Raw genomic sequence first — 21,888 nt, forward strand, 5'->3', positions numbered from 1 at the left:
GGATTTCCTCGAGAAACACAGGTGAGCTGGTGTGGTTTTGGCAGGTTTGTAACTCAGGGACTGGCAGTTTCTGCCAAACAAACAAAAAAGGTGCACGGGAAGCTCAGCTGTGCCACCTGGAGCCCCCCAAACCTTCTGTCTGCCCTCTTAATGTGTCAGGGGGAAGCTTGCAAGGTTTATACGCTCACGTACCGGTGGCTGGGACAGGCTGGTGCCCTGTGCACTTCACATCCTCCAAAAAAAACATCTTAGGAGCACTTGTCAGGCTGGCCACAGCTCGGATTTGCATGAGAAATCCTTGACTCACAGATCTTGGCAACCCATTATCAAAGATGAAGGTATTTAAAAATCAAGAGGCATTTGGAACCAAAATATTTTTCTGACCCGGCTCTTTAACGCCTAAATAAACAGCAACCACGCTGGCCTTTTCCAGGAAAAAAAATTAATAAAATCATTCAGCACAAAGCCAGTACCTTTGATAACAGGGCCAGGGGTATTTTTTCGCCTCAAACTGCCGAGGCTTTAGGAAAAAAAAAATAAAAAAAAAAGGAAAAAGCTTTATGTACAATTCCTAAAGGGTCTGATCACCACATCTGCAAGCTGGCAGGCCGGCTGCTGTTACCCCACCTCCAGCCAAGTCAGCTCATCGCGTTGCTCAACTTCAAGTCAGCAAGAGTTTCCTGGAAAGGCCAGGCCTTCACTAAGTGTCAAATCAGTGCACGCTTCCTCAGCTCCCCGCTCTTTGAACGGCCCCGCACAACCCAACGCGCGATGCGAAGGCTTAATTATATCTCCAGCGGCTTCCACGGCCGCACCGACCGGCCAGCAAACAGCCGAGGGTCACCGGGCTGTGATTTTGCCTCCCCATTGTGTGGAGCACGCTAAGGCAGGATGCTGCAGCCTCGCCAGGATGTGATTCAGCGTCCTGTTTTGAAGGCTCCATCAAGTCAGCAGCTTCTGCCATCTCCCACCACGGAGCGGTGAGGCAAGAGACACAGCAGGGAGCGGGACCCGTCGAGGCCAAAACAAATTCTCCCCACAAATAAAGCCTGAAGAAGGCTGCCCCAGCCCCAAGGACCTCCCCAGTACCAAAACACGGCCACCGGCCGTTTGCTCAGTGCTGCCACCAGCGAAACACAAACAGAAATCCCTAAAAAAATGTTAAAGGCCGAGGTAGGAGGAAGTATTTTTGTGCAGTTTTGTGCAGGACCTTGGTGCAGTGCAGGCAGTCACACAGCACCACTTTTCCACCTGCTGAGCCAGGTGGGAAGCAGGGGGACGCAGGGCCACCCACCCTTCCATCCCATTTTGAAAGCAGCAGCTGAAAACCCTTGACTCTTACCACCAAAAAGTTTTAACACTGAAAAAAAACTACACAGATCCAACACTGACTCTGAGCATTTCAGAGCAGGAGGAAATAATGTCAGCTGTAGGCAGCAGATGGGAACTGGAGCAGAAAGGGGCTCGGGGACACAAAGTGACTTGGCGAGACGCAGAGGATGGCACTGGAAAGGAGGGGGAGACCCTGGTCTGTCCTGCACCCCCCGGCAGCACACCGGTGCTCCAGGCAGCTCCCTCCACGTGGAAACCACGAAAATTTGGCATTTTAGCATGACAGAAACCATAAGGAAACAGACCAAAGAGGAGTAAAATGTGCAGCCAGTTCTAAAACTTGGAAGAAGTGGTTTGTGTCCCACTGCTTCAGAGAGAAAAAAAAAATCAATAGCTCACGTAACCAGATCCAACTCTGCAGTCCAGAATGAAAATCCTGGAATTTTTTGGAGTGAATGAAAATAATCCGTTCAGCAAGCGGATGGAGGAGCTATGCCATAAGTGTGTAGTAGCACATTCAGCCCGTACCAACGACGTGCAGTTTGAGCTGGCAGCAAGCTGGGCTCTGGTTTCCAACACCCCTTCCTTTCTCTATAACCATCGGGACACCTCTGAGGCTACAAAGCCGGGCCCTGGACCGCAGACCCCCGCACCCAGGGCACGTGTGACAAAGCACAGATGTCACCTAAGGCACCAACAAGCCTAGCCCAGGGGCTAAAAATTCACAAACAACATCTCAGCCTGCTCCTGGGTTTATTTCGGAGGAGACAACCTGAACCCTGAGCTGCTGCAGGAGCAGCAGGGTGAAGTTGAGCAATCCTGCCACCCCATGGGCACCGGGTAAAGTCTCCGGGATCCAGCCCGGAGCTGCTCAGCACGGAGGGGAGGTGGGATCCATCCAGCCCCTACGCTGAGGAGCTACATTTACCATTTAAGCTGGGTCTGCATCCATGCCACAGGTTTTCTGCAGTCCTCAGCAGCGTTTTCCCCCCCTGAGGACAGCAAAGGGTCAGCACAGAAGCCACCCTATTCCCTAGGCGTATCCAGCAATTAATTACCAGATTCTTATCCGGAAAATCGTGCATGGAAAGGAATCCTCGAGGGGCTACCAGGACCTCAGTACCTTACATCCATGTAGCAGCACTTCTCAGTGGCCAGGAGAAAAGTGTCAGATTTTAAGCCCAGCCTCATTGTGTCCACGCCCCGTGACCACCCCAGTCAGCACCCCAAAAACACCCGACATCCATCCCGTGCAGCAGCAGTAGTGGCTTCGCTCTTATCTGGAGCAGGAAAATTGGAGTAGGAAGTAGCTACGAGAAGGGAACAAGCCTGCTGAAGCTCTGCTGTGTTATTTATTTATTTTTTTTTTAATGCTTTATCTCCCAAATTGTGGTTCACAGGTTAGAGGGTGAGCACCGTCCGCAGCAGCTGGATTTGGAGTGGCCAACCCACATGGCTACTCGGCCCCATTAGGTTTTTATGCCTTAAACCCCGGTCCCAAACTTCAACTGGTAAGGGCAGGGCCGTCCCCAGAGCTCAGCTCCTGCAGGGCCGGCCCCGCAATCCCCCCAGGCAGGCGTGCGTGGGCTCGGGGCTGAGATGTGAGACAATTAACAGCAGTGGAAACATGCTTAGAGCCAACGAGCTCTGCTTACCTCACGTTTAATTTACGCTCCTCATCGCTGCCAGCCTCCAGCTGCGGGGAGAAAAGAAGGACACAGAGCAAGTTACACGCTGGTAGTTGCCACGGGATGAGTTAAAAAAAAAAGAAAACCAAACCAAGGTGTGCTTTTTAAACCCACCACAGCAGGGACGGGCTCGGGGTGGCCGTCCCCGGGCCATCCGTGCGGGCAGCACCCGCTGCCGGGTGACAGAGGGGCTCACGGGGCTTGTAAGGCTCTTAGGGCCTAATCCTGCAGCTGGTCCCGGCGTGCAGATCGCTTTGAAGATCGACCTGGACGTCACCAGGAGCACACACACGTGCGAGCAGCGCCTGGCCCGAGCTGCTGGCACTTCAGAACTGCTTTGGGGTGTGTGGGGACAGCTCAAATGCCCTCCAGATGCAGCCACGAGGGCCCAGCGGGGACCCTCACGGGCACCGGTTGATCTGGGGCAGGCCCTTCAAATTTTTGCGTTTTCCTTAAAAGAGCCGAGCTTGATTTCCAAGAGAAGCACTTCCACGTAACCTCGCTTCCCAGCCACCTCCTTCAGCTTCCCCGCTAGCTTTTGGGGTAAATTCCTTAACAAAGAAAACCCAGAATTGTGGCTAATTGCATCCAGAGCTCAAAGGCAGCTCTCCTCTTTTGTCCCTGAGTAACCAGAGAGAGGAGGAAGGGCCACGAGCATCCCTCAGAGGTTGCCAGGTTGACACTGGGGACACCCAGGACCTCAAGGATTGCTCTGAAAAGGGGAAAAACCTTCAGGGAAACTTGCAGCTCGCTGGACACCAGAGCCTCGTTAGCACGGAGACACAGACTGGGGGAGAGCGTGCTCCGTTAGCACCCGGAGAACATTTTGTTATTTACTGCAGCGTTGCTGAAAGCCCACATCAAACAGGGCCGCACGAAGGGTTACTTGTTTCCAGGTGGTTCTTGCAGGACTCAAAAATAAGCAAACAGCCTCACGCAAAACACTGAAGTTTTAAAGTTTTGAGTCAGTGTGCGTGTGCAGGGGCTGGGTTGTTCCTCAGCCCCTTGAAATTAAAATTTGGGAGGTCGCAGCTCGCAGGAGCGGCCCCGTTTGCGACCTGCCAGAACCAGCGGTGCCCAGCCGAAAAAAAAAAAACCCAAAAGGCAACCACACGGCCTGGATGTCAGACACCCAGCCACCCGGGGGAAGAGAGAGAGAGACACACAAATCCCATCTAAAACCACGGCAGCTGACGGAGATCTGGAGGGACACATACCATCATACCGGCCCTATTTTTAGGTTGTTTACACCGCGCGGCCGCAGCCCGGGCAGCACCCGCGGCACCCCAAACCCCCAGCCCGCGGTCCCCCACAACCCGGGGCAGGTCCCCGGCCTGTTTGTTTGGGTCCAGTCACACAGCAACGGGCCGGAGAGCCAAGGTTTTATTTTTTTTATTTTTTTTTTTTAAACAAACGCCGCCGTGAAATCACAACCATGGCCAGCTGAGATTCCGCAGCTGGGCCGGCCCCGACGCCGCCTCGGGTTCATCGTCCCGACTCTCCTCGCTGCTGAAAGGCCCAGAGGGATGAGCTCGGCACCACAGGCAGCACCGAGCACTCCCCTTGGGGTTGAGCATCCCTCCCTGCCACCAGGTTTCCCCTCCCAGTTTGGGCAGCCCGGCCGGCAGCACCCCTCGGGGCTCACCGACCTGAATTATCCACGCTCCCCCCGCAGATAAAACACCCCTAAGAATTTATGGCCTGCCACAATAACACGGCAGCAAGCCCCTCGCAGGCAGCAGCATCCATTTTATAAATTCCTTCAGCCTGTGAGAGAGGAGAGGCTGCAGCAGCTCGCTCACAGTCAGCGGGAACATTTGGTCACCGCTTTCCAATAAAAAAATTGTAATCCTGGTAATTATTCACGTAGGCTAACGACCCCGGAGAGCCTGTACCCCAATCCTTGTATGATCAGAGACAGCTGGCACTTTTTGGTGGCACTTTGCTGTGAAATCAGCTAGATACCAAACCACGCTGGATTTTGAGGAGGGTGGCTGAAAGCTGGATGGGTTTTTCTGCCAGGAGGGAGCACTCGCACAGGACAGGGGCCGACGGCTCCTGGAGAAAGCCACCGAAGGACACGGGAGACACAGAGGCCCACGGGCAGCAGCGTCCCACCACGTCTGGGGCGATGCCACCCCGTGGTCACCCTTCCAAAAACTGCTCCAGCAGCCCCCACACCCCACACAACACCTCCTGTGGGTACGGGACAGCTCGGGCTCCTGCCCCACCTGCACCAGTTAAACCCAGTCTCACGGCACTGGCTGCAACTGGGTCGCAGCCCGCTGGTGTCTGCAGCTGCGGGAAGGGCTGAGGATGAGAGTGGGGATGAAGGGATGGGGATGAGGATGGGGAGGAAGGGCTGAGGATGAGGATGGGGAGGAAGGGCTGAGGATGAGGATGGGGAGGAAGGGCTGAGGATGAGGCACTGCCTGGCAGCACAGCGCCGAGCAGCCCGCAGGCTCTCAGCCCTCAACCCCACGGCTTACCGGGGGTCATGGCGACCTGGCGGGGCACAAATAGGATCGTTTACCTGGCGGGGCACCGAGGAAATAGCAGGGAGAGGATCCGGAGAGAAACACCAGGCCTGTCTTTGGGGGTCACCCAAGAGTCGGGTTAGGAAGGCGAGGAGGAAGCGTGGGGAGGGTGAAAACACAGCGGGTGTGTTCAGGAGGCACGTGGGGGCTGCGGGGAGCGATGGTGGCTACGAGGGATGGGGCAGGGAGAGGGGTGAGTGGGGCTGCAGGGGGGCTGTGGGGGTAGCAGGGTGATGGGGGAGCGCAGCAGAGCTGGGATGGATGGATGGGGAGCTGCAGGGTGCGGGCACGACAAGGCCTGTGGTGAAAATGGGGTGTGGGGATGGGGTGCAGTGGGATGGGAGCTGCTATAGGGTGAAGCATGGATAGGGCACAGCGGGGATGGGAGCTGCTATAGGGTGCAGCAGGGATGGGGCATAGCGGGGATGGGAGCTGCCATGGGGCAGAGTAAGGATGGGGCACAGTGGGGATGGGAGCTGCTATGGGGTGCAGCAGGGACAAGGCACGGCAGGAATGGGAGCTGCTATGGGGCAGAGCAGTGATGGGGCACAGCAGGGATGGGAGCTGCTATGGGGTGAAACAGGGATGGGAGCTGCTATGGGGTGAAGCAGGGATGGGAGCTGCTATGGGGTGAAGCAGGGATGAGACACAGCAGGGGTGGAAGCTGCTATGGGGCAGAGCAGGGATGGGGCACAGCAGGGATGGGAGCTGCTATGGGGTGCAGTGGGGATGGGGCACAGCGGATATAGGAGCTGCTATGGGGCAGAGCAGGGACGGGGCACAGTGGGGATGGGAGCTGCTATAGGGCAGAGTAAGAATGGGGTGCAGCAGGGACGGGAGCTGCTATGGGGTGCAGCAGGGATAGGGAACAGTGGGAACGGGAGCTGCTATGGGGCAGAGCAGGGATAGGAGCTGCTATGGGGTTAAGAGCTGCTATGGGGTGCAGCGGGGATAGGGCACAGCAGATTTAGGAGCTGCTATGGGGCAGAGCAGGGCTGGGAGCTGCTATGGGGTGCAGCAGGGCTGGGACACAGGCGCCCCCTCCACACCCCCAGCCCCACACCGGGGGGGCTCCCAGCCCCCGGGCCGCTCCCTCCCGGTTCCCGGAGCCCCTTCCCGGCCCCATCCCGGCCCCATCCCGGCTCACCTCGCTGGTGCTGGCCGAGGAAGCGGCGCTGGGGGTGGGGGAGCGCTGCAGGGTGACCAGCGCCATGGCGAAGGAGGAGGAGGAGGAGGAGGAGGAGGAGGAGGCGGCGGGGCCCGGGTCCTGCCAGGCCCCAGCGGCTGCGCAGCCACGGCCACGGCTCCGGGCCCGGCCCCGGCGGCCGCTGCGAGGCGGGGAGGAGCCGGGAGGGGAGGGGAGGGGATGGGGAAGGAGGGAGGGGAAGGGGAGGGGATGGGGATGGGGATGGGTGATGGTAAATGGAGGCCGGTGGGGGGTGCTGTGGGTGGAGGAGGGGGGAAGGGGTAGTGGGGGGGGGGGGTCTGCGGTACTCGGGGATGGGGAAGGAGAAAGGGATGGGGAAGGGAAGGGAAGGGAAGAAATAAGGAAGGGAAGGGGAAGGGATGGGAAAAGGGAGGGGAAGGGAAGGGGAAGGGGAAAGGATGGGGAGGGGAAGGGGAAGGGGAAGAGATGGGGATGGAGAAGGGAAGGGATGGGGAAGGAAAGGGGGAGAGAAAGGGAAGGGAAGGGGGAGAGATGGGGAAGGGAAGAGGACGAGATGGGGGAGGGAAGGGGAAGAGATGGGGAGGGGAAGGGGAAGAGATGGCGAGGGGAAGGGGAAAGGATGGAGAAAGGAAGGGGAAGAGATGGGGAGGGGAAGGGGGAGAGATGGGGAAGGGCAGGGGAAGGGATGAGGAAGGGAAGAGGAAAGGATGGGGAAGGAAAGGGGGAGGGAAGGGGAAGGGAAAGAATAGGGAAGGGAAAGGAAGGGGAAAGGATGGGGAAGGGAAGCGGAAGAAATGGGGAGGGGAAGGGGAAGAGGTGGGGAAGGAGAAGAGGAATGCAAAGAGAAGGCCTGGGGGGCTCCTCGTTATGGGGTGTAGCAGTAGGCAAGGCAGAAAGGCTTTAAACTAAAAGAGGGAAGGCTTAGGTCAGACATAAGGGGGAAATTCATCCCTCAGGGAGCGGTGAGGCCATGGTGTGGGCTGCCCGGAGGAGCTGGGGGTGCCCTGGCCAGGCTGGATGGGGCTGGGGGCTGTAAGCGGTCCGTAAGGTCCCCGCCAGCCCATCCCACTCTGTGTGGCTGGTCCTGCTGGTGGCTGTTTGGGGTTGGGGTCCCCCCAGCACTCACACAATCACAGGACATCCTCCGGTGGTCCCGGCCACCCCAAGGAGGTGCCATAGGGATGGGACGACGCTGGTGAAGGCACCAGCAGGGCCCCAGCCATAAGGGACAGCCGAAAGGAGCCCTTCGGTAACCGGGCTGAAGAAAGTGTGAGGGGTCAGTGGAGCCAAAAGCAAGAGGCCGACAAGTAATAGGGTAATTAGTGTAAGAGGCTTTGCTGGTTGTATGGAAAGCCCTTAATAATTTAGGCCTTCCAATGGCTGCCTTTTCCCCTCTGCGACGCTGCAGAGAAAAGCAGGGAGGGGTGAGGGTGGCCTGGAGCTCGAGGCGGACATCTTGATGAGGATCCAGCTCTTTCCTCAGCCCCCTTCATGGGGACGCTTTGGGGAGGAGGTGACGATGGGGCAGAGCCGGCAGCACCCGAGCTTCTCCCATCCGAGCGGGACCCTTGGGTGCTGCCTGCACCCACGGCGACCCTTGGGAGCCGTTCATGCGGCAGGGACGGAGGCCCCACACCGCTCACCCCATGGCAGGAGGGAGGGTGGCAGCCCCCAAAACGCTGCTCAGGGGCAGAGACGTGTGCGAGCGCCGCTCTGCTAACAAAAGCATTAAAGGTGCCAGGTGCTTAAGCCGCGTGAGCCTGGGGACTTACAGCTCCTCGCCATCCCCCTGACCCCATCCTTCTGCTCAGCCCAGCTCCTGTCTGCCCGTGGCTCTCCCCTGCTGTTTGTGGGACCGAATTCCCTCTGTTTGGGCCAGGCCATGCTGCACGGCCAAAATCCTGGGCCCTGTGCAGATCTGTTCCCGTCTCTTGTATCCTCACCACCTCCTTTGTAAAACCTTCAGGCAGCTCTGCCCGAGCACCGCCTGCGCTCCCAGGGCTGCCTCTGCTGCTGCTCATTGTATCTGCACGGAAAAAAAGCCTTTTTCAGCCCAGAAAACGAGCGGTGAAGCCCTCTGCCTTGGGCAGCACAGCCCCTGGGGTCTGTCTGGAGAGAGGCAACGCTATTTTCTCTCTTACGACACAAAAATCGAGGCTGAAGCATCCCCTTCTCACAGATCCCGTGGCTGGGGCGTCCCGTCCCCCGTGTCCCCATGCGCCAGGCTCCCATTTTTTCCCATCCAAGCCGGCAATCACCATGGTGACACGTGGCAATGACGGCACTTTGCCACGGACCACGGTGACCCCAGAGGAGGGGCTGCGGGGCTGGCCTCCAGGGGCACGGGGGCCTCCACCTCCCGGGGTCCCCACTGAAGACTTTGGCCCCATTTTGCCTGGTGCAGGGGGGGTGGCTGCGAGCCCTTGGCACTTGGACCTTGGACTGGCTGGGCTGTAAACAAGCCTTTCTGCTGAAAGCCTTTGAAAACTGCAGGGGCTGCCCCGGGGGTGCTCGGCAGGTAAGTCGGTGAAAAATGGGGTGTTTCTGGTTTTTATTCACCAGCCGGAGAGTCTTGGCTCGTGCTGCGGGGCCAGGGTTAGCAGAGGCAGCCCCGATTCCTGCTGCCCGCGCTGCTCCCCGTCCTCAGGACTCGTCCCAGCCCAGGCACAGTGCACCACAGAGGTGCTTCCAGAAATAAAACCGTGCTCCAGAATTTATTAATCCTGCCCCAAAGCCCCCCACTTCCTCCTGGCACCAGTCCTTGGCCGTTTTCTGTGTCCGTGGGGCTCTGTCCGTGCTGCAGGGCAGGGCAGCTCCTGTGAGGAGCTGTGAGGGCACCGAGGCAGAATCACATCGTGTCCTCCAGCACCGGCCCCGGCCCCAACACCACCTTTCGGGGCTTTTTCCACCCCCATTTCACCACGCAGGGGCCTCAGCCATGCGTGTGGCCATCATCGGGGCCGGGGTGATCGGCCTGTCCACCGCCTTGTGCATCCACGAGCGCTTCCAGCCCCTGGTGCCCTGCCTGCAGCTGGAGGTCTACGCCGACCGCTTCACGCCACACACCACCAGCGACGGGGCGGCGGGGCTGTGGCAGCCCTACCTGAGCGACCACGGCGAGCTGCAGGAGACGTGAGTCAGCTCGCACGGCCCTCATCGTCCCCTCTGCTCCTCCGGGGCCGTCCCCACCTCGTTGTTTCTCCCCTTTGTGGCTCGGTGGCGGCCACAGGTGGAGCCGGTGCCGCCGTGTTTTCCCCGCAGGCTGTGGAACAAGGAGACCTTCGACCACCTGCTGGGGTACCTCGGCTCGCCGGAGGCGAAGGAGATGGGGCTTTTCCTCATTTCGGGCTACAACCTGTTTACACGGCCCGTCCCGGTAAGGAGCAGGGCACGGGCACCGGGCAGGTTTGTGTTTCTTCCCCAACAACGCTCTGACCGCTTCCAAATGGCTCCAGCGCTCTGCCTTGTGACACTTTCGCCTGGAGCTCGGTGTTTTCTGGCTCCCTCAATGCGATATTTGTCCCAAGGACGGGCTGAGGGTGGAAGCTGGCAGAGCCTCGCTGCCCACAGCAGCGCTCGGGATGCCCTAGGACGGGGCTGGGCAGTGGGGGCATCCCCCCAGCCACTTTTTTCCCCTGTCGTGGTGGCACTGCCCGCTGGTTGAGGTTCCCTAATGACACGGGGCCTTCTCCCCTTCCGCAGGACCCATCCTGGAAGAACATTGTCCTGGGGTTCAGGAACTTGACACCAAAGGAGCTCGAACTCTTCCCTGGTTATAGGTATTTTCTGTCCCTTTTTTCGGAGGGTCACCGATGGGTTTTCCTCTGCCGGCCCATAGGGGAAATGAGCTGGGCTTCGTTGCAGCTGCTTTCCTTAAAATAAGTGGGATTCTCTGCAAAGAAAACAGCAGGGATGCATGGAAACCATGCCAGATGGTGTTGAGCTGGGGGGAAAAAAAATCAGCAGGAGGTGCTAACGCTGTAAACTGGGGAAAAAATAGCACAAGTTTGTGTCCTGGGGATTCGAGTCCTGAGCACGGGGCAGGGGGTGGCCGCCCTGGGGAAGCTGCTGCGGGCTTTTATCTCTTTCTGTCCTTGTTGCTTGCAGCTACGGCTGGTTCAACACAGCGCTGATGCTGGAGTGCAGGAGCTACCTGCCCTGGCTCACCAACAGGTGAGTATGGAGGCGATGCTGCCCTGGTGCTCTGCAGTGTGCTGGAGGGCGCAGCAGGGCTGGCCGAGCCAGCGGGTGCTCCAGGCCGGCAGGGAAACGAGCTAATGATAATTGGAGACCATCTAGGAAGCACTGAGGAGACCACGGATGCTTATTAGAAGGAGCAACAAGCCGTCCCTACTCTGGGCATCAATTACGGGCGCTAATTTGGAGGGTACGTTTGCTTTTATTTGCTGGCAACAGATGAACTTGCTCTTCCAGGCTGGCGCAGAGAGGAGTGAAGTTTTTCCACAAGAAGGTCGGCTCCTTCCAGGAGGTGAGCTGGGCATGGGGGCCGTGGCAGAGGAGGGGGGAGCACGGGGTGTGATGCTGGGAGGTATGGGGCAGGGATTTCTGCCCTGACCCGGCCCTGCAGCATAGCAAGCATCTGGCTGGGGTACAGCGAGGAGCCATCAGGCAGGGGCAGGACTTCTTCGCCTTAAATGCAAGCGTTTTCCTTGCCTGTACCTGTGGGATCTCAGCAGGATCTGTGCCAGGGAAGCTGTGCCCTGGATCTGCCCCTCGTGTTGGATCCTGCAGCGACCGCTCAGCGTGGCCGCGGTGCAGGAACCTGGAGCCCCCCCTGGGGCAGTGCCCTCTGAAAGCATCGCTGCCTCGTGCTGCTCACTGCGCCGTGTCTGTCTTTTGGCAGATGTTTGCCCAGGGCGTGGATGTGGTCATCAACTGCACTGGGGTTCGTGCCGGGGAGCTGCAGCCAGACCCGGCCTTGCAGCCCGCCCGCGGGCAGGTCCTAAAGGTGAGGCTGTGCCTGCACCACATCCATCCCCCTGGCCGGGACCCCGCTTCCCCCCTCACCTCCTTCCTTCCTCCCCCAGGTGCAGGCCCCGTGGGTGAAGCACTTCGTCATCACTCACGACATGGACTCGGGGATCTACAACTCGCCGTACGTCATCCCGGGGTAGGTGGCAGCGGCACGGTGTGGGCGGCGATGCTCGGTCCTCGCAGAGCACCCGCACCAGCACGGTTCCCTGCTGGCATCTGCCCCGCAGAGCCCTCATTACAGCAGCCCTACAAGATGATTTGAGCCCTATAAACCCGGCCTGGGTTCGTACCTGGCCTGCTGCTGCTTTTATTTGCTGCGTGGGAGGAGAGCAGCAGGATGAGGGCACTCAAACAAGGCTCAGGTTGCCCGCAGGGAAACTGCTCCAGCCCGGGGCGTGAGGGAGCCTGGCTGCTCGGAGCAGGCAGCTCCCCAGAGCCCTGCTTTGCCCATCCTCTGTCCCCTGCCAAGGACCAAACCCATCCCAAAACTCCGTGAGTGGCAGTGCCCAGGCAGAGCCCAGCTCCCAGCGCTTACCTTGCGCTGCCTGCCTGCCTCCCACCGGGGGCTTTCTTAGGGGAGCAGGGATCTCTGTGCGATGGCATCATACGCTCAGAGAGCTGAACTGCAGGCCGAATAAATACGTGTCTGCTGCCCATCCTGCCTGCTGCCCCCTGAGAGCGGCTTTGGCAGCAGAGAAGGGTTTTGAAGCTGTAACTCGAGTGCTGCGTTTCTGGTACCTCCTCTATGTCAGGGTTAGGCAGCGAGCCATTAGGTAAATAGGGACTTTGAATGCTCGCAGCTCCCAAGCGAAGTATTCCAAGCTGATTGCTTATCACAGCCCCAGCTGCACGGCGATTCCTCTCCCTGGGTGCATTTTGCTGGTGCTGGCACGGCCGGGCACCGGGCTGGCTCCCAAAGGAAGCCGCCAGCTCCTGCACGCAGGCACAGGGATAGCGACAGGGCAAGGGGGAGAGGTTATAAAGTAAAAGCGGGGAGATTTAGAGTAGATTTAAGGAAGAAATTCCTCCCTCAGGGGGTGGCGGGGCCCTGGTGCAGGCTGCCACTTGTTCTGCCCAGGCATGGGCCCGTTGGGTGCTGATAGTGCTTAATGAACGACTCGGGCTAATTACCTGTGGCAAGGGAGCAGACACGCAGGCACCGCTCTCTCGCCTGCTTGGCACCAGGGTCTCTCAGGCAGGAGCACGCTGCAGGCTCGAGGCATGGCAGGACCCAAAAATCACACCCACACCGAGTCCCTGCCTGCTGACCCCACCAGGAACCCCTGGGGACCTGTTCATTGCTTTGTGCTCTTGGTGCAGGAGTGAGTTCACGGTCTTGGGTGGGATATTCCAGCAAGGCAACTGGAACGAAGAGAACAGCGCCCAGGACCACAAAACCATCTGGGAGAGGTGCTGCAAGCTGCTGCCTTCGCTCCAGGTGGGTGCCCCCAACCCAGCGCCGTGGCACCGGGCACGGGCGTTGAGGACAAGCCCCCAAAATCTGGATCTTCCCATCAGCAGTGCCCGCCTGCCTTCAGCAAGCCAGGAGAGCTGGCGGGGTTTCTGTAACCCCGTTGTGCTTCCAGCTGCCTAACGAGGAGGATTGCCGGGCAGGGGCTGACGGGCTTTTGGTTTCAGAAAGCAAAGATCGTGGAGGAGTGGAGCGGCTTGAGACCGGCGCGCCCCAGGGTCCGCCTGGAGAGGGAGACCCTCCGCCACGGGCACTCGCAGGCAGAGGTACCATGTACAGCCCCCCCAGTGCTGAACATCGTTAACCACGGTGCTAATTATGTGCTGATCACAGCACGACGTCAGCACCTGCTCAGCCGCGCTGCCCTGCCGTCGGTGGTCCTCGTGACACCTCCCCCTTGTAACAGGGAAATCCTTGGGCCCTTTTTATCTATTTATTTATTTTTTGAAGGATTTTATGGGGAGAGTGGGCAGGGAGTGCTCCTGCCAAAGAAAAAGCTGCAGCTGGAGCTTAGTCCTTCACAAACACAGACGCTAAAAAAGAGATGGGAGAAAAACGTGGAGGTGCCAAGCCCCCCGGCCCTGCTGCTCCCAGAACCACGAGGCACACGGGAGCCGTGCAGTGCTGGCGGTGTTTGTAGTGGTGAGATTTCCTGCTGGGAGCCTCTGCATGCAGCACTTGTGCCTGGGAACACCACGTCTCCTTTTAAAAAAGGGCAGCACAAAAGAGATCGTGGTGAAGGCAGAGACACCCATGGGGCTGTGGCTGCTGGGGGGCTGATAAATTCATCTCAGCACAGGGAAGGCTGGGTGTCTGCTTCAGGCATGAAGGCGATGTGCTGCTCATGTCATTTTTAAGAGGAAGGAGACTGGGAATGGCAGGAGTTCAGTGTGCTGCCTGCCCCTGCACCCTCAGCTCAGCGCCTGCTGGTGCAGGACCGCATCGCTCCTTGGCGCTTCTGTCTGAGAGCCCAGCAGCAGAGCTGCAGAGGGAATCCCTGGTTTGACTGCCTGCATATGTAGCTCTCTATAGCTTTGAAGAAGAGATTAAAGCTCCAAAGGGGATGGTGACTGCAAAATGTAATTAAATGTAGTGAAAATATATTCAATTTTTAGCTGGAGAGGCTTGGGAAGAACTCGGTGTATTTAGGCAAAGCCCAGAGCATGGTTCAAAGCAGCGCCGTGTGTGAATTAATTTACAGATCGCTCCGTTCCTGTATCAGCACATCATATCTCTGCTGCCTTGGTGCAGGAGAGGTGTAGCTATCGATCCCAGCAGCGAGACGGGCTCCAGCTGAAGCAAAGTCATTTCCCTTGGCAGGAGCAGGCGCTGCGCAGGCACCAGCACCTCGTGCTCCGAGCACCACGGTGTTCGGGGGGCCGGAGTTGCAGGGGCAGTGGCTTCAGAAGGGAACAAGCAGAGGGTGGTGGAGCCGTGCTGGGGGCTCTGCAAGGCTGAGGCAGCCCTGGGGGAGGTGTGGGCATCTGTGCTCTGGGGGCAGGCAGTGGGGCAGCGAGGAGGTTGAGGTTTGGGGGGACACACAGCAGGAGAGCTTCCCTTGGCGCCCCCCAGGACTCAACCTAAAGCCAGGAGGGATATTCCTGGGCATCACAGCGGCTCCAGGGGCTCCAGCACAGCCCTGATGCTTTCTCCTCTCCCCAGGTGATACACAACTACGGGCACGGCGGCTTCGGGATCACCATCCACTGGGGCTGTGCCATGGCAGCGGCCAGGCTGCTGGGGAGCATCCTGCAGGAGAAGCGGCTGGCCGGGCCGCCCCAGTCCCACCTGTGAGTTGCTGCCTGCTCAGCCGGGATTAGTGCGACAGCAGTAGCTTAGAAATCACAGCAGAAAGATGCAAATAAGGTGGTGATGCACATGTGGGCTGCTCGACCCTCCTGCCAGCTTCGGCGCCGCTTCCCGGTGTCTCGTTTTCGGGCCGCTGCCAGTTCTGTCGCTGCCATTAGCCAGATGGCTGAATTTCCTCCGCCGTGGCCTCGCACGCCCTACCTAAAGGAAGTGCTTTAAAATACGGACTCATTATCTGTGGCAAAGTGCACTTCTGTCCCGGGGATCAGTCTGCAAAGGGTTCGGCTGCAATCCCGGCAGTCCTCCTGTCCAGGATGGGATCTGAAACCAAGCCGGTGCCACCCGAGGTCTTCACCGACTGCCCAGACACCCAGAGCCTAATTAGATTTGCAGGCTCCCCCCGGGAGGCAAAAGCTCCTTAGTAGGAAGAAGCTGTGGAGCTCCCAGGGAAGTGACCACCGCTCTGAGGGCACGTGCTCCGGCTCCGCCAGCTTTCCGTAATGCCAGGACCGAGCACGGGTCCTGCGGCACCTGGTTAGTGTAGCTGGCAACAGGCAGCAGCAGTTACCTAAAATGGGCTTTCCAGATGATGTTTTTAGTAACAAAAGCAACATGTTCCAGCCCCGCGTACTTGCCAGGTTCTATATATAGCAGAGAGCAGACGCCAAATAGCCGCTCTTGGCCCTAAAACTCCCACGGGCGCTTCGGTTCCACGTCTCCTTCATGAGAGGGGCCCGGAGCAGCAGCGCTGCAGCCGGGGGGGAGCTGGCATTGGGGACACCTCTCCGAAGGGTCAGCCCTGCCAGTTTTCCCGTGCCGGGTGCCTTTCTTGCTCTGCAGACTTCACAAAGAGAAAGGGTCGAGCAGCGTTAGCCTCAAACCCAAAGGCAGGCGGTGGTCCTAAGCCCAGTGCCTGCCTTGGGATCCTCTACAGCCCAGCCGGCTCCCTGCTCCTTTCTGCTGCAGCTCCTCTCCCCCTGGATGCCAGAAATAGCCTGGCTGGGGATGTACCAGGCAGTGAATGAGAGCGGCTGCCCTGCAGCCGGGCTCACTTCGCCTCCTGGGGCCCTGGATTTGAAGCAGCCCGTGGGAAGGGCTCGTTTTGTGGCCGCAGCCCGGGCACTGCTGTGCTCTGCTGAAGGACCCAACTCCCGATGAGTTGCTTCAGGTTCCCCAAGGAGAAGAGCGGTGATGAGCACTCCGTGCTGCTGGGGTGGGTTGCACACAAGAGATTTGTGCCTTGTGGGCACAATCGGGACTCATCTCAGCACCACGGAGGTTGCTGTGCCCTGGGAGACCTTCCCGTGGCACAATTTTCCACTGAGCACCGTGCGACTGCCCGTGCTGTGCACTTTGCAAGTCAGAACGCCCTGAAAAGCTCTGCTGAGGGCAGCACCTAACTGCTTGTCCTCTTACCGACGCCGGTAGCTGATGCACCTCTGCAGCCTGTTAAAAAAAACACAGAGACACAGGAGAAATAGGAGCCCCTGTGGTGTCCGGCCTCTCTGCCAGGAGGGTTTCCTGCTTCACCCAGCAGCTCACCTGATCGATTGCAGCCACGTTCGGAGGGTGACAGTCCAGAAAAGGACAGTGAAAAGACGACAATAGATGGAGAAAATTTACCATTGATTAGCGTGAAACTTAACGGGCTGCGGTGCCTCTGCAGTAAAAGCCTTTCAGTGCCATAGCATCCGCTCCATTTCATTCATTCCGAATTCGGGAGTTACATTCGGGAGGCAGGGGGGTAGCAGCAAGCCATAAGCGAGCTTGCAATAAGCTTTTGATTCCTCTGATCTTCGAGCCGTTAGGAGCAGCTGTCCTGCGTGGGCCAGGAGACAAACCCGATCTTACACAGCCTCTCGGAAAACAAGCAGGAATGATTAGGTGTTTAATTTTATTTGCAGCCTAATTGTGCTTAGTTGCTAAAAGGTCACAATTTAATGTGTGTGCACAATAAAGGTCATACTCAAACACCTCCTGTGTGATGCTTTCTCTTATTAATGACAGCGCGGGTAGGGCCTCAAATGCTAATTTCATAGAAACGCTTCAGCAGATCATCATTCCCTCTCCCTGGTGTTTAACTGCATGTTTCTCCTGAACATTTCATCCCGTAGAAGGAAAAGCCATCATTTCACTTTCTGAGTGGACATTTGAACCCGAAATACCCCGGTATGAAGTGATGTGGTTGCCTGCACATTGCTGCTCATAGCCCCCGGCCCGCTACGAACTCCCAGACCAGGACAGAAATGTTTGGGACGCTCTCACTCAGCTCAGCTGATCACTGTGTTTGGAGACCAGAGCCACAGGACGGGTATTTTACGCTGCTGGAAGCCACAAATGAGACACGGCGGGGTAGAAGTCATGGAGATTTATGTCCATTTTTGCAGCCACGGTAAGGTAGGAGAGAAGCAGTGGGAAGCCTGGACAGCTACTGCAAAAACTTCCTTGATAAGCAAAAAAATGCCATCTCCAGAGGCCAGCATCAGCACATTTTACAAACTCACAGTTCCCAACAACGATTGCCTGTGACACAAAACAAAGCTGGAAATACATCAAGTATCAGTAAAGTTATCCTCTGTAAGCAAACAGCAGCTCTGGCATTTTGGAAAGCAGAAGGAGCTTCAGAAATGGCTGAGGGTGCCAAAAAAATCAGAGCAAACACAGAAGAATGAATATTCTCCCCAAGCATCGCTTCTACAACGCGATCGCTCCCGCAGTTACCGGCTGTTTTCGTTCCCAGAAATGAGACTTTTCATCCCAAAGGACTGTCGGCGGCTGTGTGAGCTGTGAGAGGGGAGATTGCTGCACGCCGGGACGGGAGCACGCCGAATTAGCATCCAAAGTACGTGCAGATCGTCGTTTTGACTCAGAGGTGAGCAACCTCCTGTTTGTAAGTTGCCGGACTTCAAAACAAGAACATCACTTAAAGGGCAGGGGAACACGGGGCTGTGTGCTTAATTAGATTTTATAACAACGAGATAGGTAAAATAAAAGCTTACATTAAAAAGTTAATAAGCAGAAAGGACCCTCCCTGCCCCAAAGTCCAGACACGCGCAGCCACCTCCCTGCGTGCCCAACAGTGCCAGAACAGCCCCCAGGCAAGGAGCAAAGCTGCCGGGCTTTTATTGCCCAAATTAAATGAAATCCAAGAGGTAACTGAAGATTGTCAGATAATTTTTCAATTATTTAGCTGTAGTAATCTGTGAGGTTACGTACAAGGCAGACAGGACTCCTGTGGTTTTCCTCCAGGTCCAAAGGCACAAAACACGCAGACGTAGCCAGGTCTGCAGAGCTCTGAGCCCTTGGGCATCCGGCTGAGTCCCCAGAGCTCAAAGAGCTGAACTCCAAGACCAAACAGCCCAGCGGAGCTACTTACCCTCTGTAAAAGTCCCATGGAAGAGCCAGCAGCAATTTTACTGAAAAAACTATTTATTTGTTTAACATAAAATATCGAGTGTGGAATTAAACTATCCAATGTCGCATCGGGAACATAGGAACAAAAGGAGTATTTTACAACAAGCCTGATATACACAAAGTTTTTAAACATTAAAATGTATCCAGCTTAGAAACTGTACATTCAAACACAAGAAAACATTCAATGTTCTTTCGGCAAGCATTTAGGAATACTGAATCATTCCATCAAAGCACACTTGGAGAAGTATTTTCCCACAACAGCTTTGCACATGAAGATATTGGACAGTTAGCAAAACTCCGAATCCCACAATTCTGTTTGCTCTCAATTTTAATCCAAAATTATCTCACTTTATCTTTTTTTTTTTTAAATGAACTAGCTCTATTAATTCCTCCATCAGTGAAAAATACTCAACGGTGTGTAAAACAATCTTTGGAAGCTTATTATATACATCAATGGTGTTGCCATATTAACAAAATATGACTTGTGATCGTTTATAGGCTATTGTGTATCAAGCCAAATGGTTTTCCATTTTTCGGTGAACTATCTAAAGTGTCCTCCCATTATTAATATTCAAGCACCTGCAGAACCTGAACCTCGGTTTCCTACGTGTGCAATAGGCTCCTACTGATGTCAGCTGTGGTGGGCTCCTGCCTGTGCTCTCTGCTCAGCTCGCCCAAAGCCCGTGAATGTCCGTGGAGGCTCTCACAGACCTCACTGAGCTTTGGAGCATGCTGGAGGCATCTCTGTCTTTAAATCAAAGACCCAGAACGTGAAGCTGTCCCAGCAGGACCAGTCTTGGCACTCGTACCATTATATACATTCTCAATGCAGAATTTGTTAAAAGTGAAAAGCAAAAATGCCTTCAATATATATATATTTTAATACTGTAAATGTCACAGGTTAAAAGTGAGCTACTCAACAGCATCAAAAGGCTTTGCATTACCAGTAAATCGGTACCTGGGAAAAATGTTATTTGAAGTATGCACGTGTGCGAGTTTATTAGATAGTTATTCTTCCCTAAAACTCTCCAACTGCACGTTTTGAAGGCCATGGCAATGCAGTCTTTTAAAGCTGTTGAATATTGACCGAGAAAAAATGAAGTGCTGTGTGAACATTAACACTGGAAAAGCAGAATCTGAACCCCAAGGCCTCCAGTAACAGACAGACAGACACAGCAGCTGGGCTGTAAGGCGCCGTTCCTCCAGGCCACGGATTGCACTTTGTATCCACCCTGACCTCTGACGGGGGCTCGCACCCAGCTGAATTCCCCCTGAGGCCCTCCAGTTTTTGGGGTACACCATGCTGTAAACATAACTAACTGCACAAATGCGTGGTGAGAAGAGACCCAAGCCTCTGGGTGTGCCTGAGTGGGCAACCAGTCGGGGTGTCTCTGCTCGGAGGCAGTGCTGAGCTGCCCCAGTTTCACATTGGGAAAATTCCCAACCACTGCCTGACAAAAGGAGGTGAAAACAAATTCCTCACGCTGGTTGTCAGCTCCGTGAGAGCCCCGTCTGTTTGCTGAGGACTGACTGGAACGTGAGGTTGCTGGAGGCTGAGAACAGGGGACGCAGACACAGCAGAGACAAAGAGAACTGAACCGACACAGAGCAACGGGGGACGGACAGGGTGGTTCTACGTCCTCAGCCACAGCCACAGCGGGACCCCCAAAAGCCAAGCTGCATTTTCACAGCTGTGAGAAGGAAAGTTTGCCCGCTCACACCAACTGTTTCTGGAGTCTCTCACTGCAGTCACCATCATCCAGTGGTAAACGAGTGGACAGATGCTCTGGTGCCTTGTCAAACTTTAACCTTTCTCAGCAGAAGATACGCAAACACAGAATATCCACAATCTCTTTGGCCTTATTTTTTATTAGTCTGAGTTTTCTCCGCTTCTTTAAGGAATTATCCACTTCTGATTTTCCTTCAGTGCTGCAAACAGACAGCCTAACATGTCTTAGAGCATTATACCACACTACAGTGCTGCAAATCCCTAAGTGAAAGGTGAACCCCAACTGTGTTCATTTGTATTGCACCCAAACACGGACTCAGTGACCTGTTGTTGCCCCAGAGAAAAGGGGCCTGGTTCCCAGAATATTTAAAATAGCCTATTGTGCAAAATTTGTTGCACACTTACCTATGCTTATGTGAGACAACTGACCACACGTATTACAAAAATGTATTGCTTTCCCACAGCCTAGTGATCAGCATCTAGTCCATCTCACATTTGGTTGTGTGTTCCACAGTCTGGAATCCGTAAAATAAACTGAGACGTGGCTAGGGCAGGTCTCAGTTTCCTTACGTATTTCCTCGCTGCATGTCCACAGACTCTGAAACCTAACTCCCTGCATAGTGACAGATTTCAGACAAAGAAGACAAACGTATCCCCACCTGAACTTTTACATTCTCCAGGGTCACCGACCTCCGCAGGCTAGCTACGTCTGAAGGAGTGCAGCTCCTCTTCCAAGGAAGATCGCGGTTTGGCTCTTCCCAGGATTTTTGTATGTTTATGACATGATGCCAGATACATTCCTTTGTCACCAGCTTGACGTTGCAGTCGGTGTACAATCTGCAGCTCTCGAGAAGTTCAGTCCAGCTGTCAGGAGACCAGCTTTTGTTGGGAACCACTTGAAAGTGGCTCCGTCCAAACCGCTACACGCAGCTGTTCCGACGGAGGCATCTTGATCGAAGGGCCTGGCTACACCACTGCGGGAACATACTTAGGCAAATTGAGCAGAAACAGACCTGGACCCATGCAGAAAAACACAGCGTGCATCTCCACACACACAGAGACACCAGTACAGCCGAAGCAGTCTTCACCAGGCAACAAACAGAGTGCTCAGTGTTTCTGGCAACGTTAGAAAAGTCAATTTCTGCTCCAAACCATCAAGATTTACATTTTTCATAAGAGGTTCCATCTCTGCAACAATTACCACTCCTCAGCAACCGAAACTACCTGCCTCGGGAGGCAGAAACATTCAGGAAATAGATTCCAAGCAGTCTCACAGTGCCTGTTAATTCTCAAGGAGCAGAACCCGTAAGCAAGGGAACTAGAAAGCATTGGTTGGTTTGCTGTTACCTCATTTTGTTGTTGTCGATGGCTAAAAAGTGCAAGGCAGGCATCTAATTCATAAAACCTATCCTGTAGTGTATGGAATCCACCGTGTGCTATGCCAGGTACACAATAAATATAAATCTTTTGATTTTAGGCATCGAGAGTACATTATTTTAATTACAGCTTATACTGAGTGGCATTCAGTTAGCTATTTGCTTGACACGGGACATTTTAAGCTGAGTAGCTGACCATGCAAGCACAAGAAACTTAAGAAAAACCCTTCCTGCTAAATTTCAAATGGTATCAGGATCAAATGCCTCTCAATACGGAAGCAAAGTTTTCATGAGTGTGAGCAAGGAGCAGTAGAGATGCAATGTGCTTGGGCTCAACCCAAAAGTTCCTGCAGTTTGACACATGACATT

The 21,888-nt window shown here is 55.7% G+C and overlaps 2 protein-coding genes across 2 annotated transcripts in view; one reads left to right on the plus strand and one right to left on the minus strand.

Moving 5' to 3' along the window:
• SSH1 (slingshot protein phosphatase 1) overlaps positions 1–6,872 on the minus strand; it is a 33,595-nt gene extending 26,723 nt beyond the window's left edge. Inside the window, exons 1-2 of the mRNA XM_084297239.1 lie at positions 6,705–6,872; positions 2,988–3,028 (exon numbers count right to left, since the gene is read on the minus strand). Of these exons, the coding sequence (XP_084153365.1) occupies positions 2,988–3,028; positions 6,705–6,770 (107 nt within the window). The 5' untranslated portion in view covers positions 6,771–6,872. The remainder of the gene's footprint in view (positions 1–2,987; positions 3,029–6,704) is intronic.
• A 2,788-nt stretch (positions 6,873–9,660) lies between these two features.
• On the plus strand, positions 9,661–14,985 carry DAO (D-amino acid oxidase; the record flags this gene model as incomplete). The annotated part of the gene is made up of 10 exons (XM_084297181.1): positions 9,661–9,857; positions 9,987–10,101; positions 10,428–10,504; positions 10,833–10,898; positions 11,160–11,214; positions 11,590–11,694; positions 11,774–11,856; positions 13,041–13,158; positions 13,359–13,457; positions 14,854–14,985. The coding sequence occupies exons 1-10, from the start codon at positions 9,664–9,666 to the stop codon at positions 14,983–14,985; spliced, it is 1,044 nt and encodes a 347-aa protein (XP_084153307.1). The 5' UTR covers positions 9,661–9,663.
• Positions 14,986–21,888: the final 6,903 nt, after the last annotated feature.

Source organism: Netta rufina (assembly GCF_964035555.1).
Source record: "Netta rufina genome assembly, chromosome: 17".
NCBI classification, from domain to species: domain Eukaryota; kingdom Metazoa; phylum Chordata; class Aves; order Anseriformes; family Anatidae; genus Netta; species Netta rufina.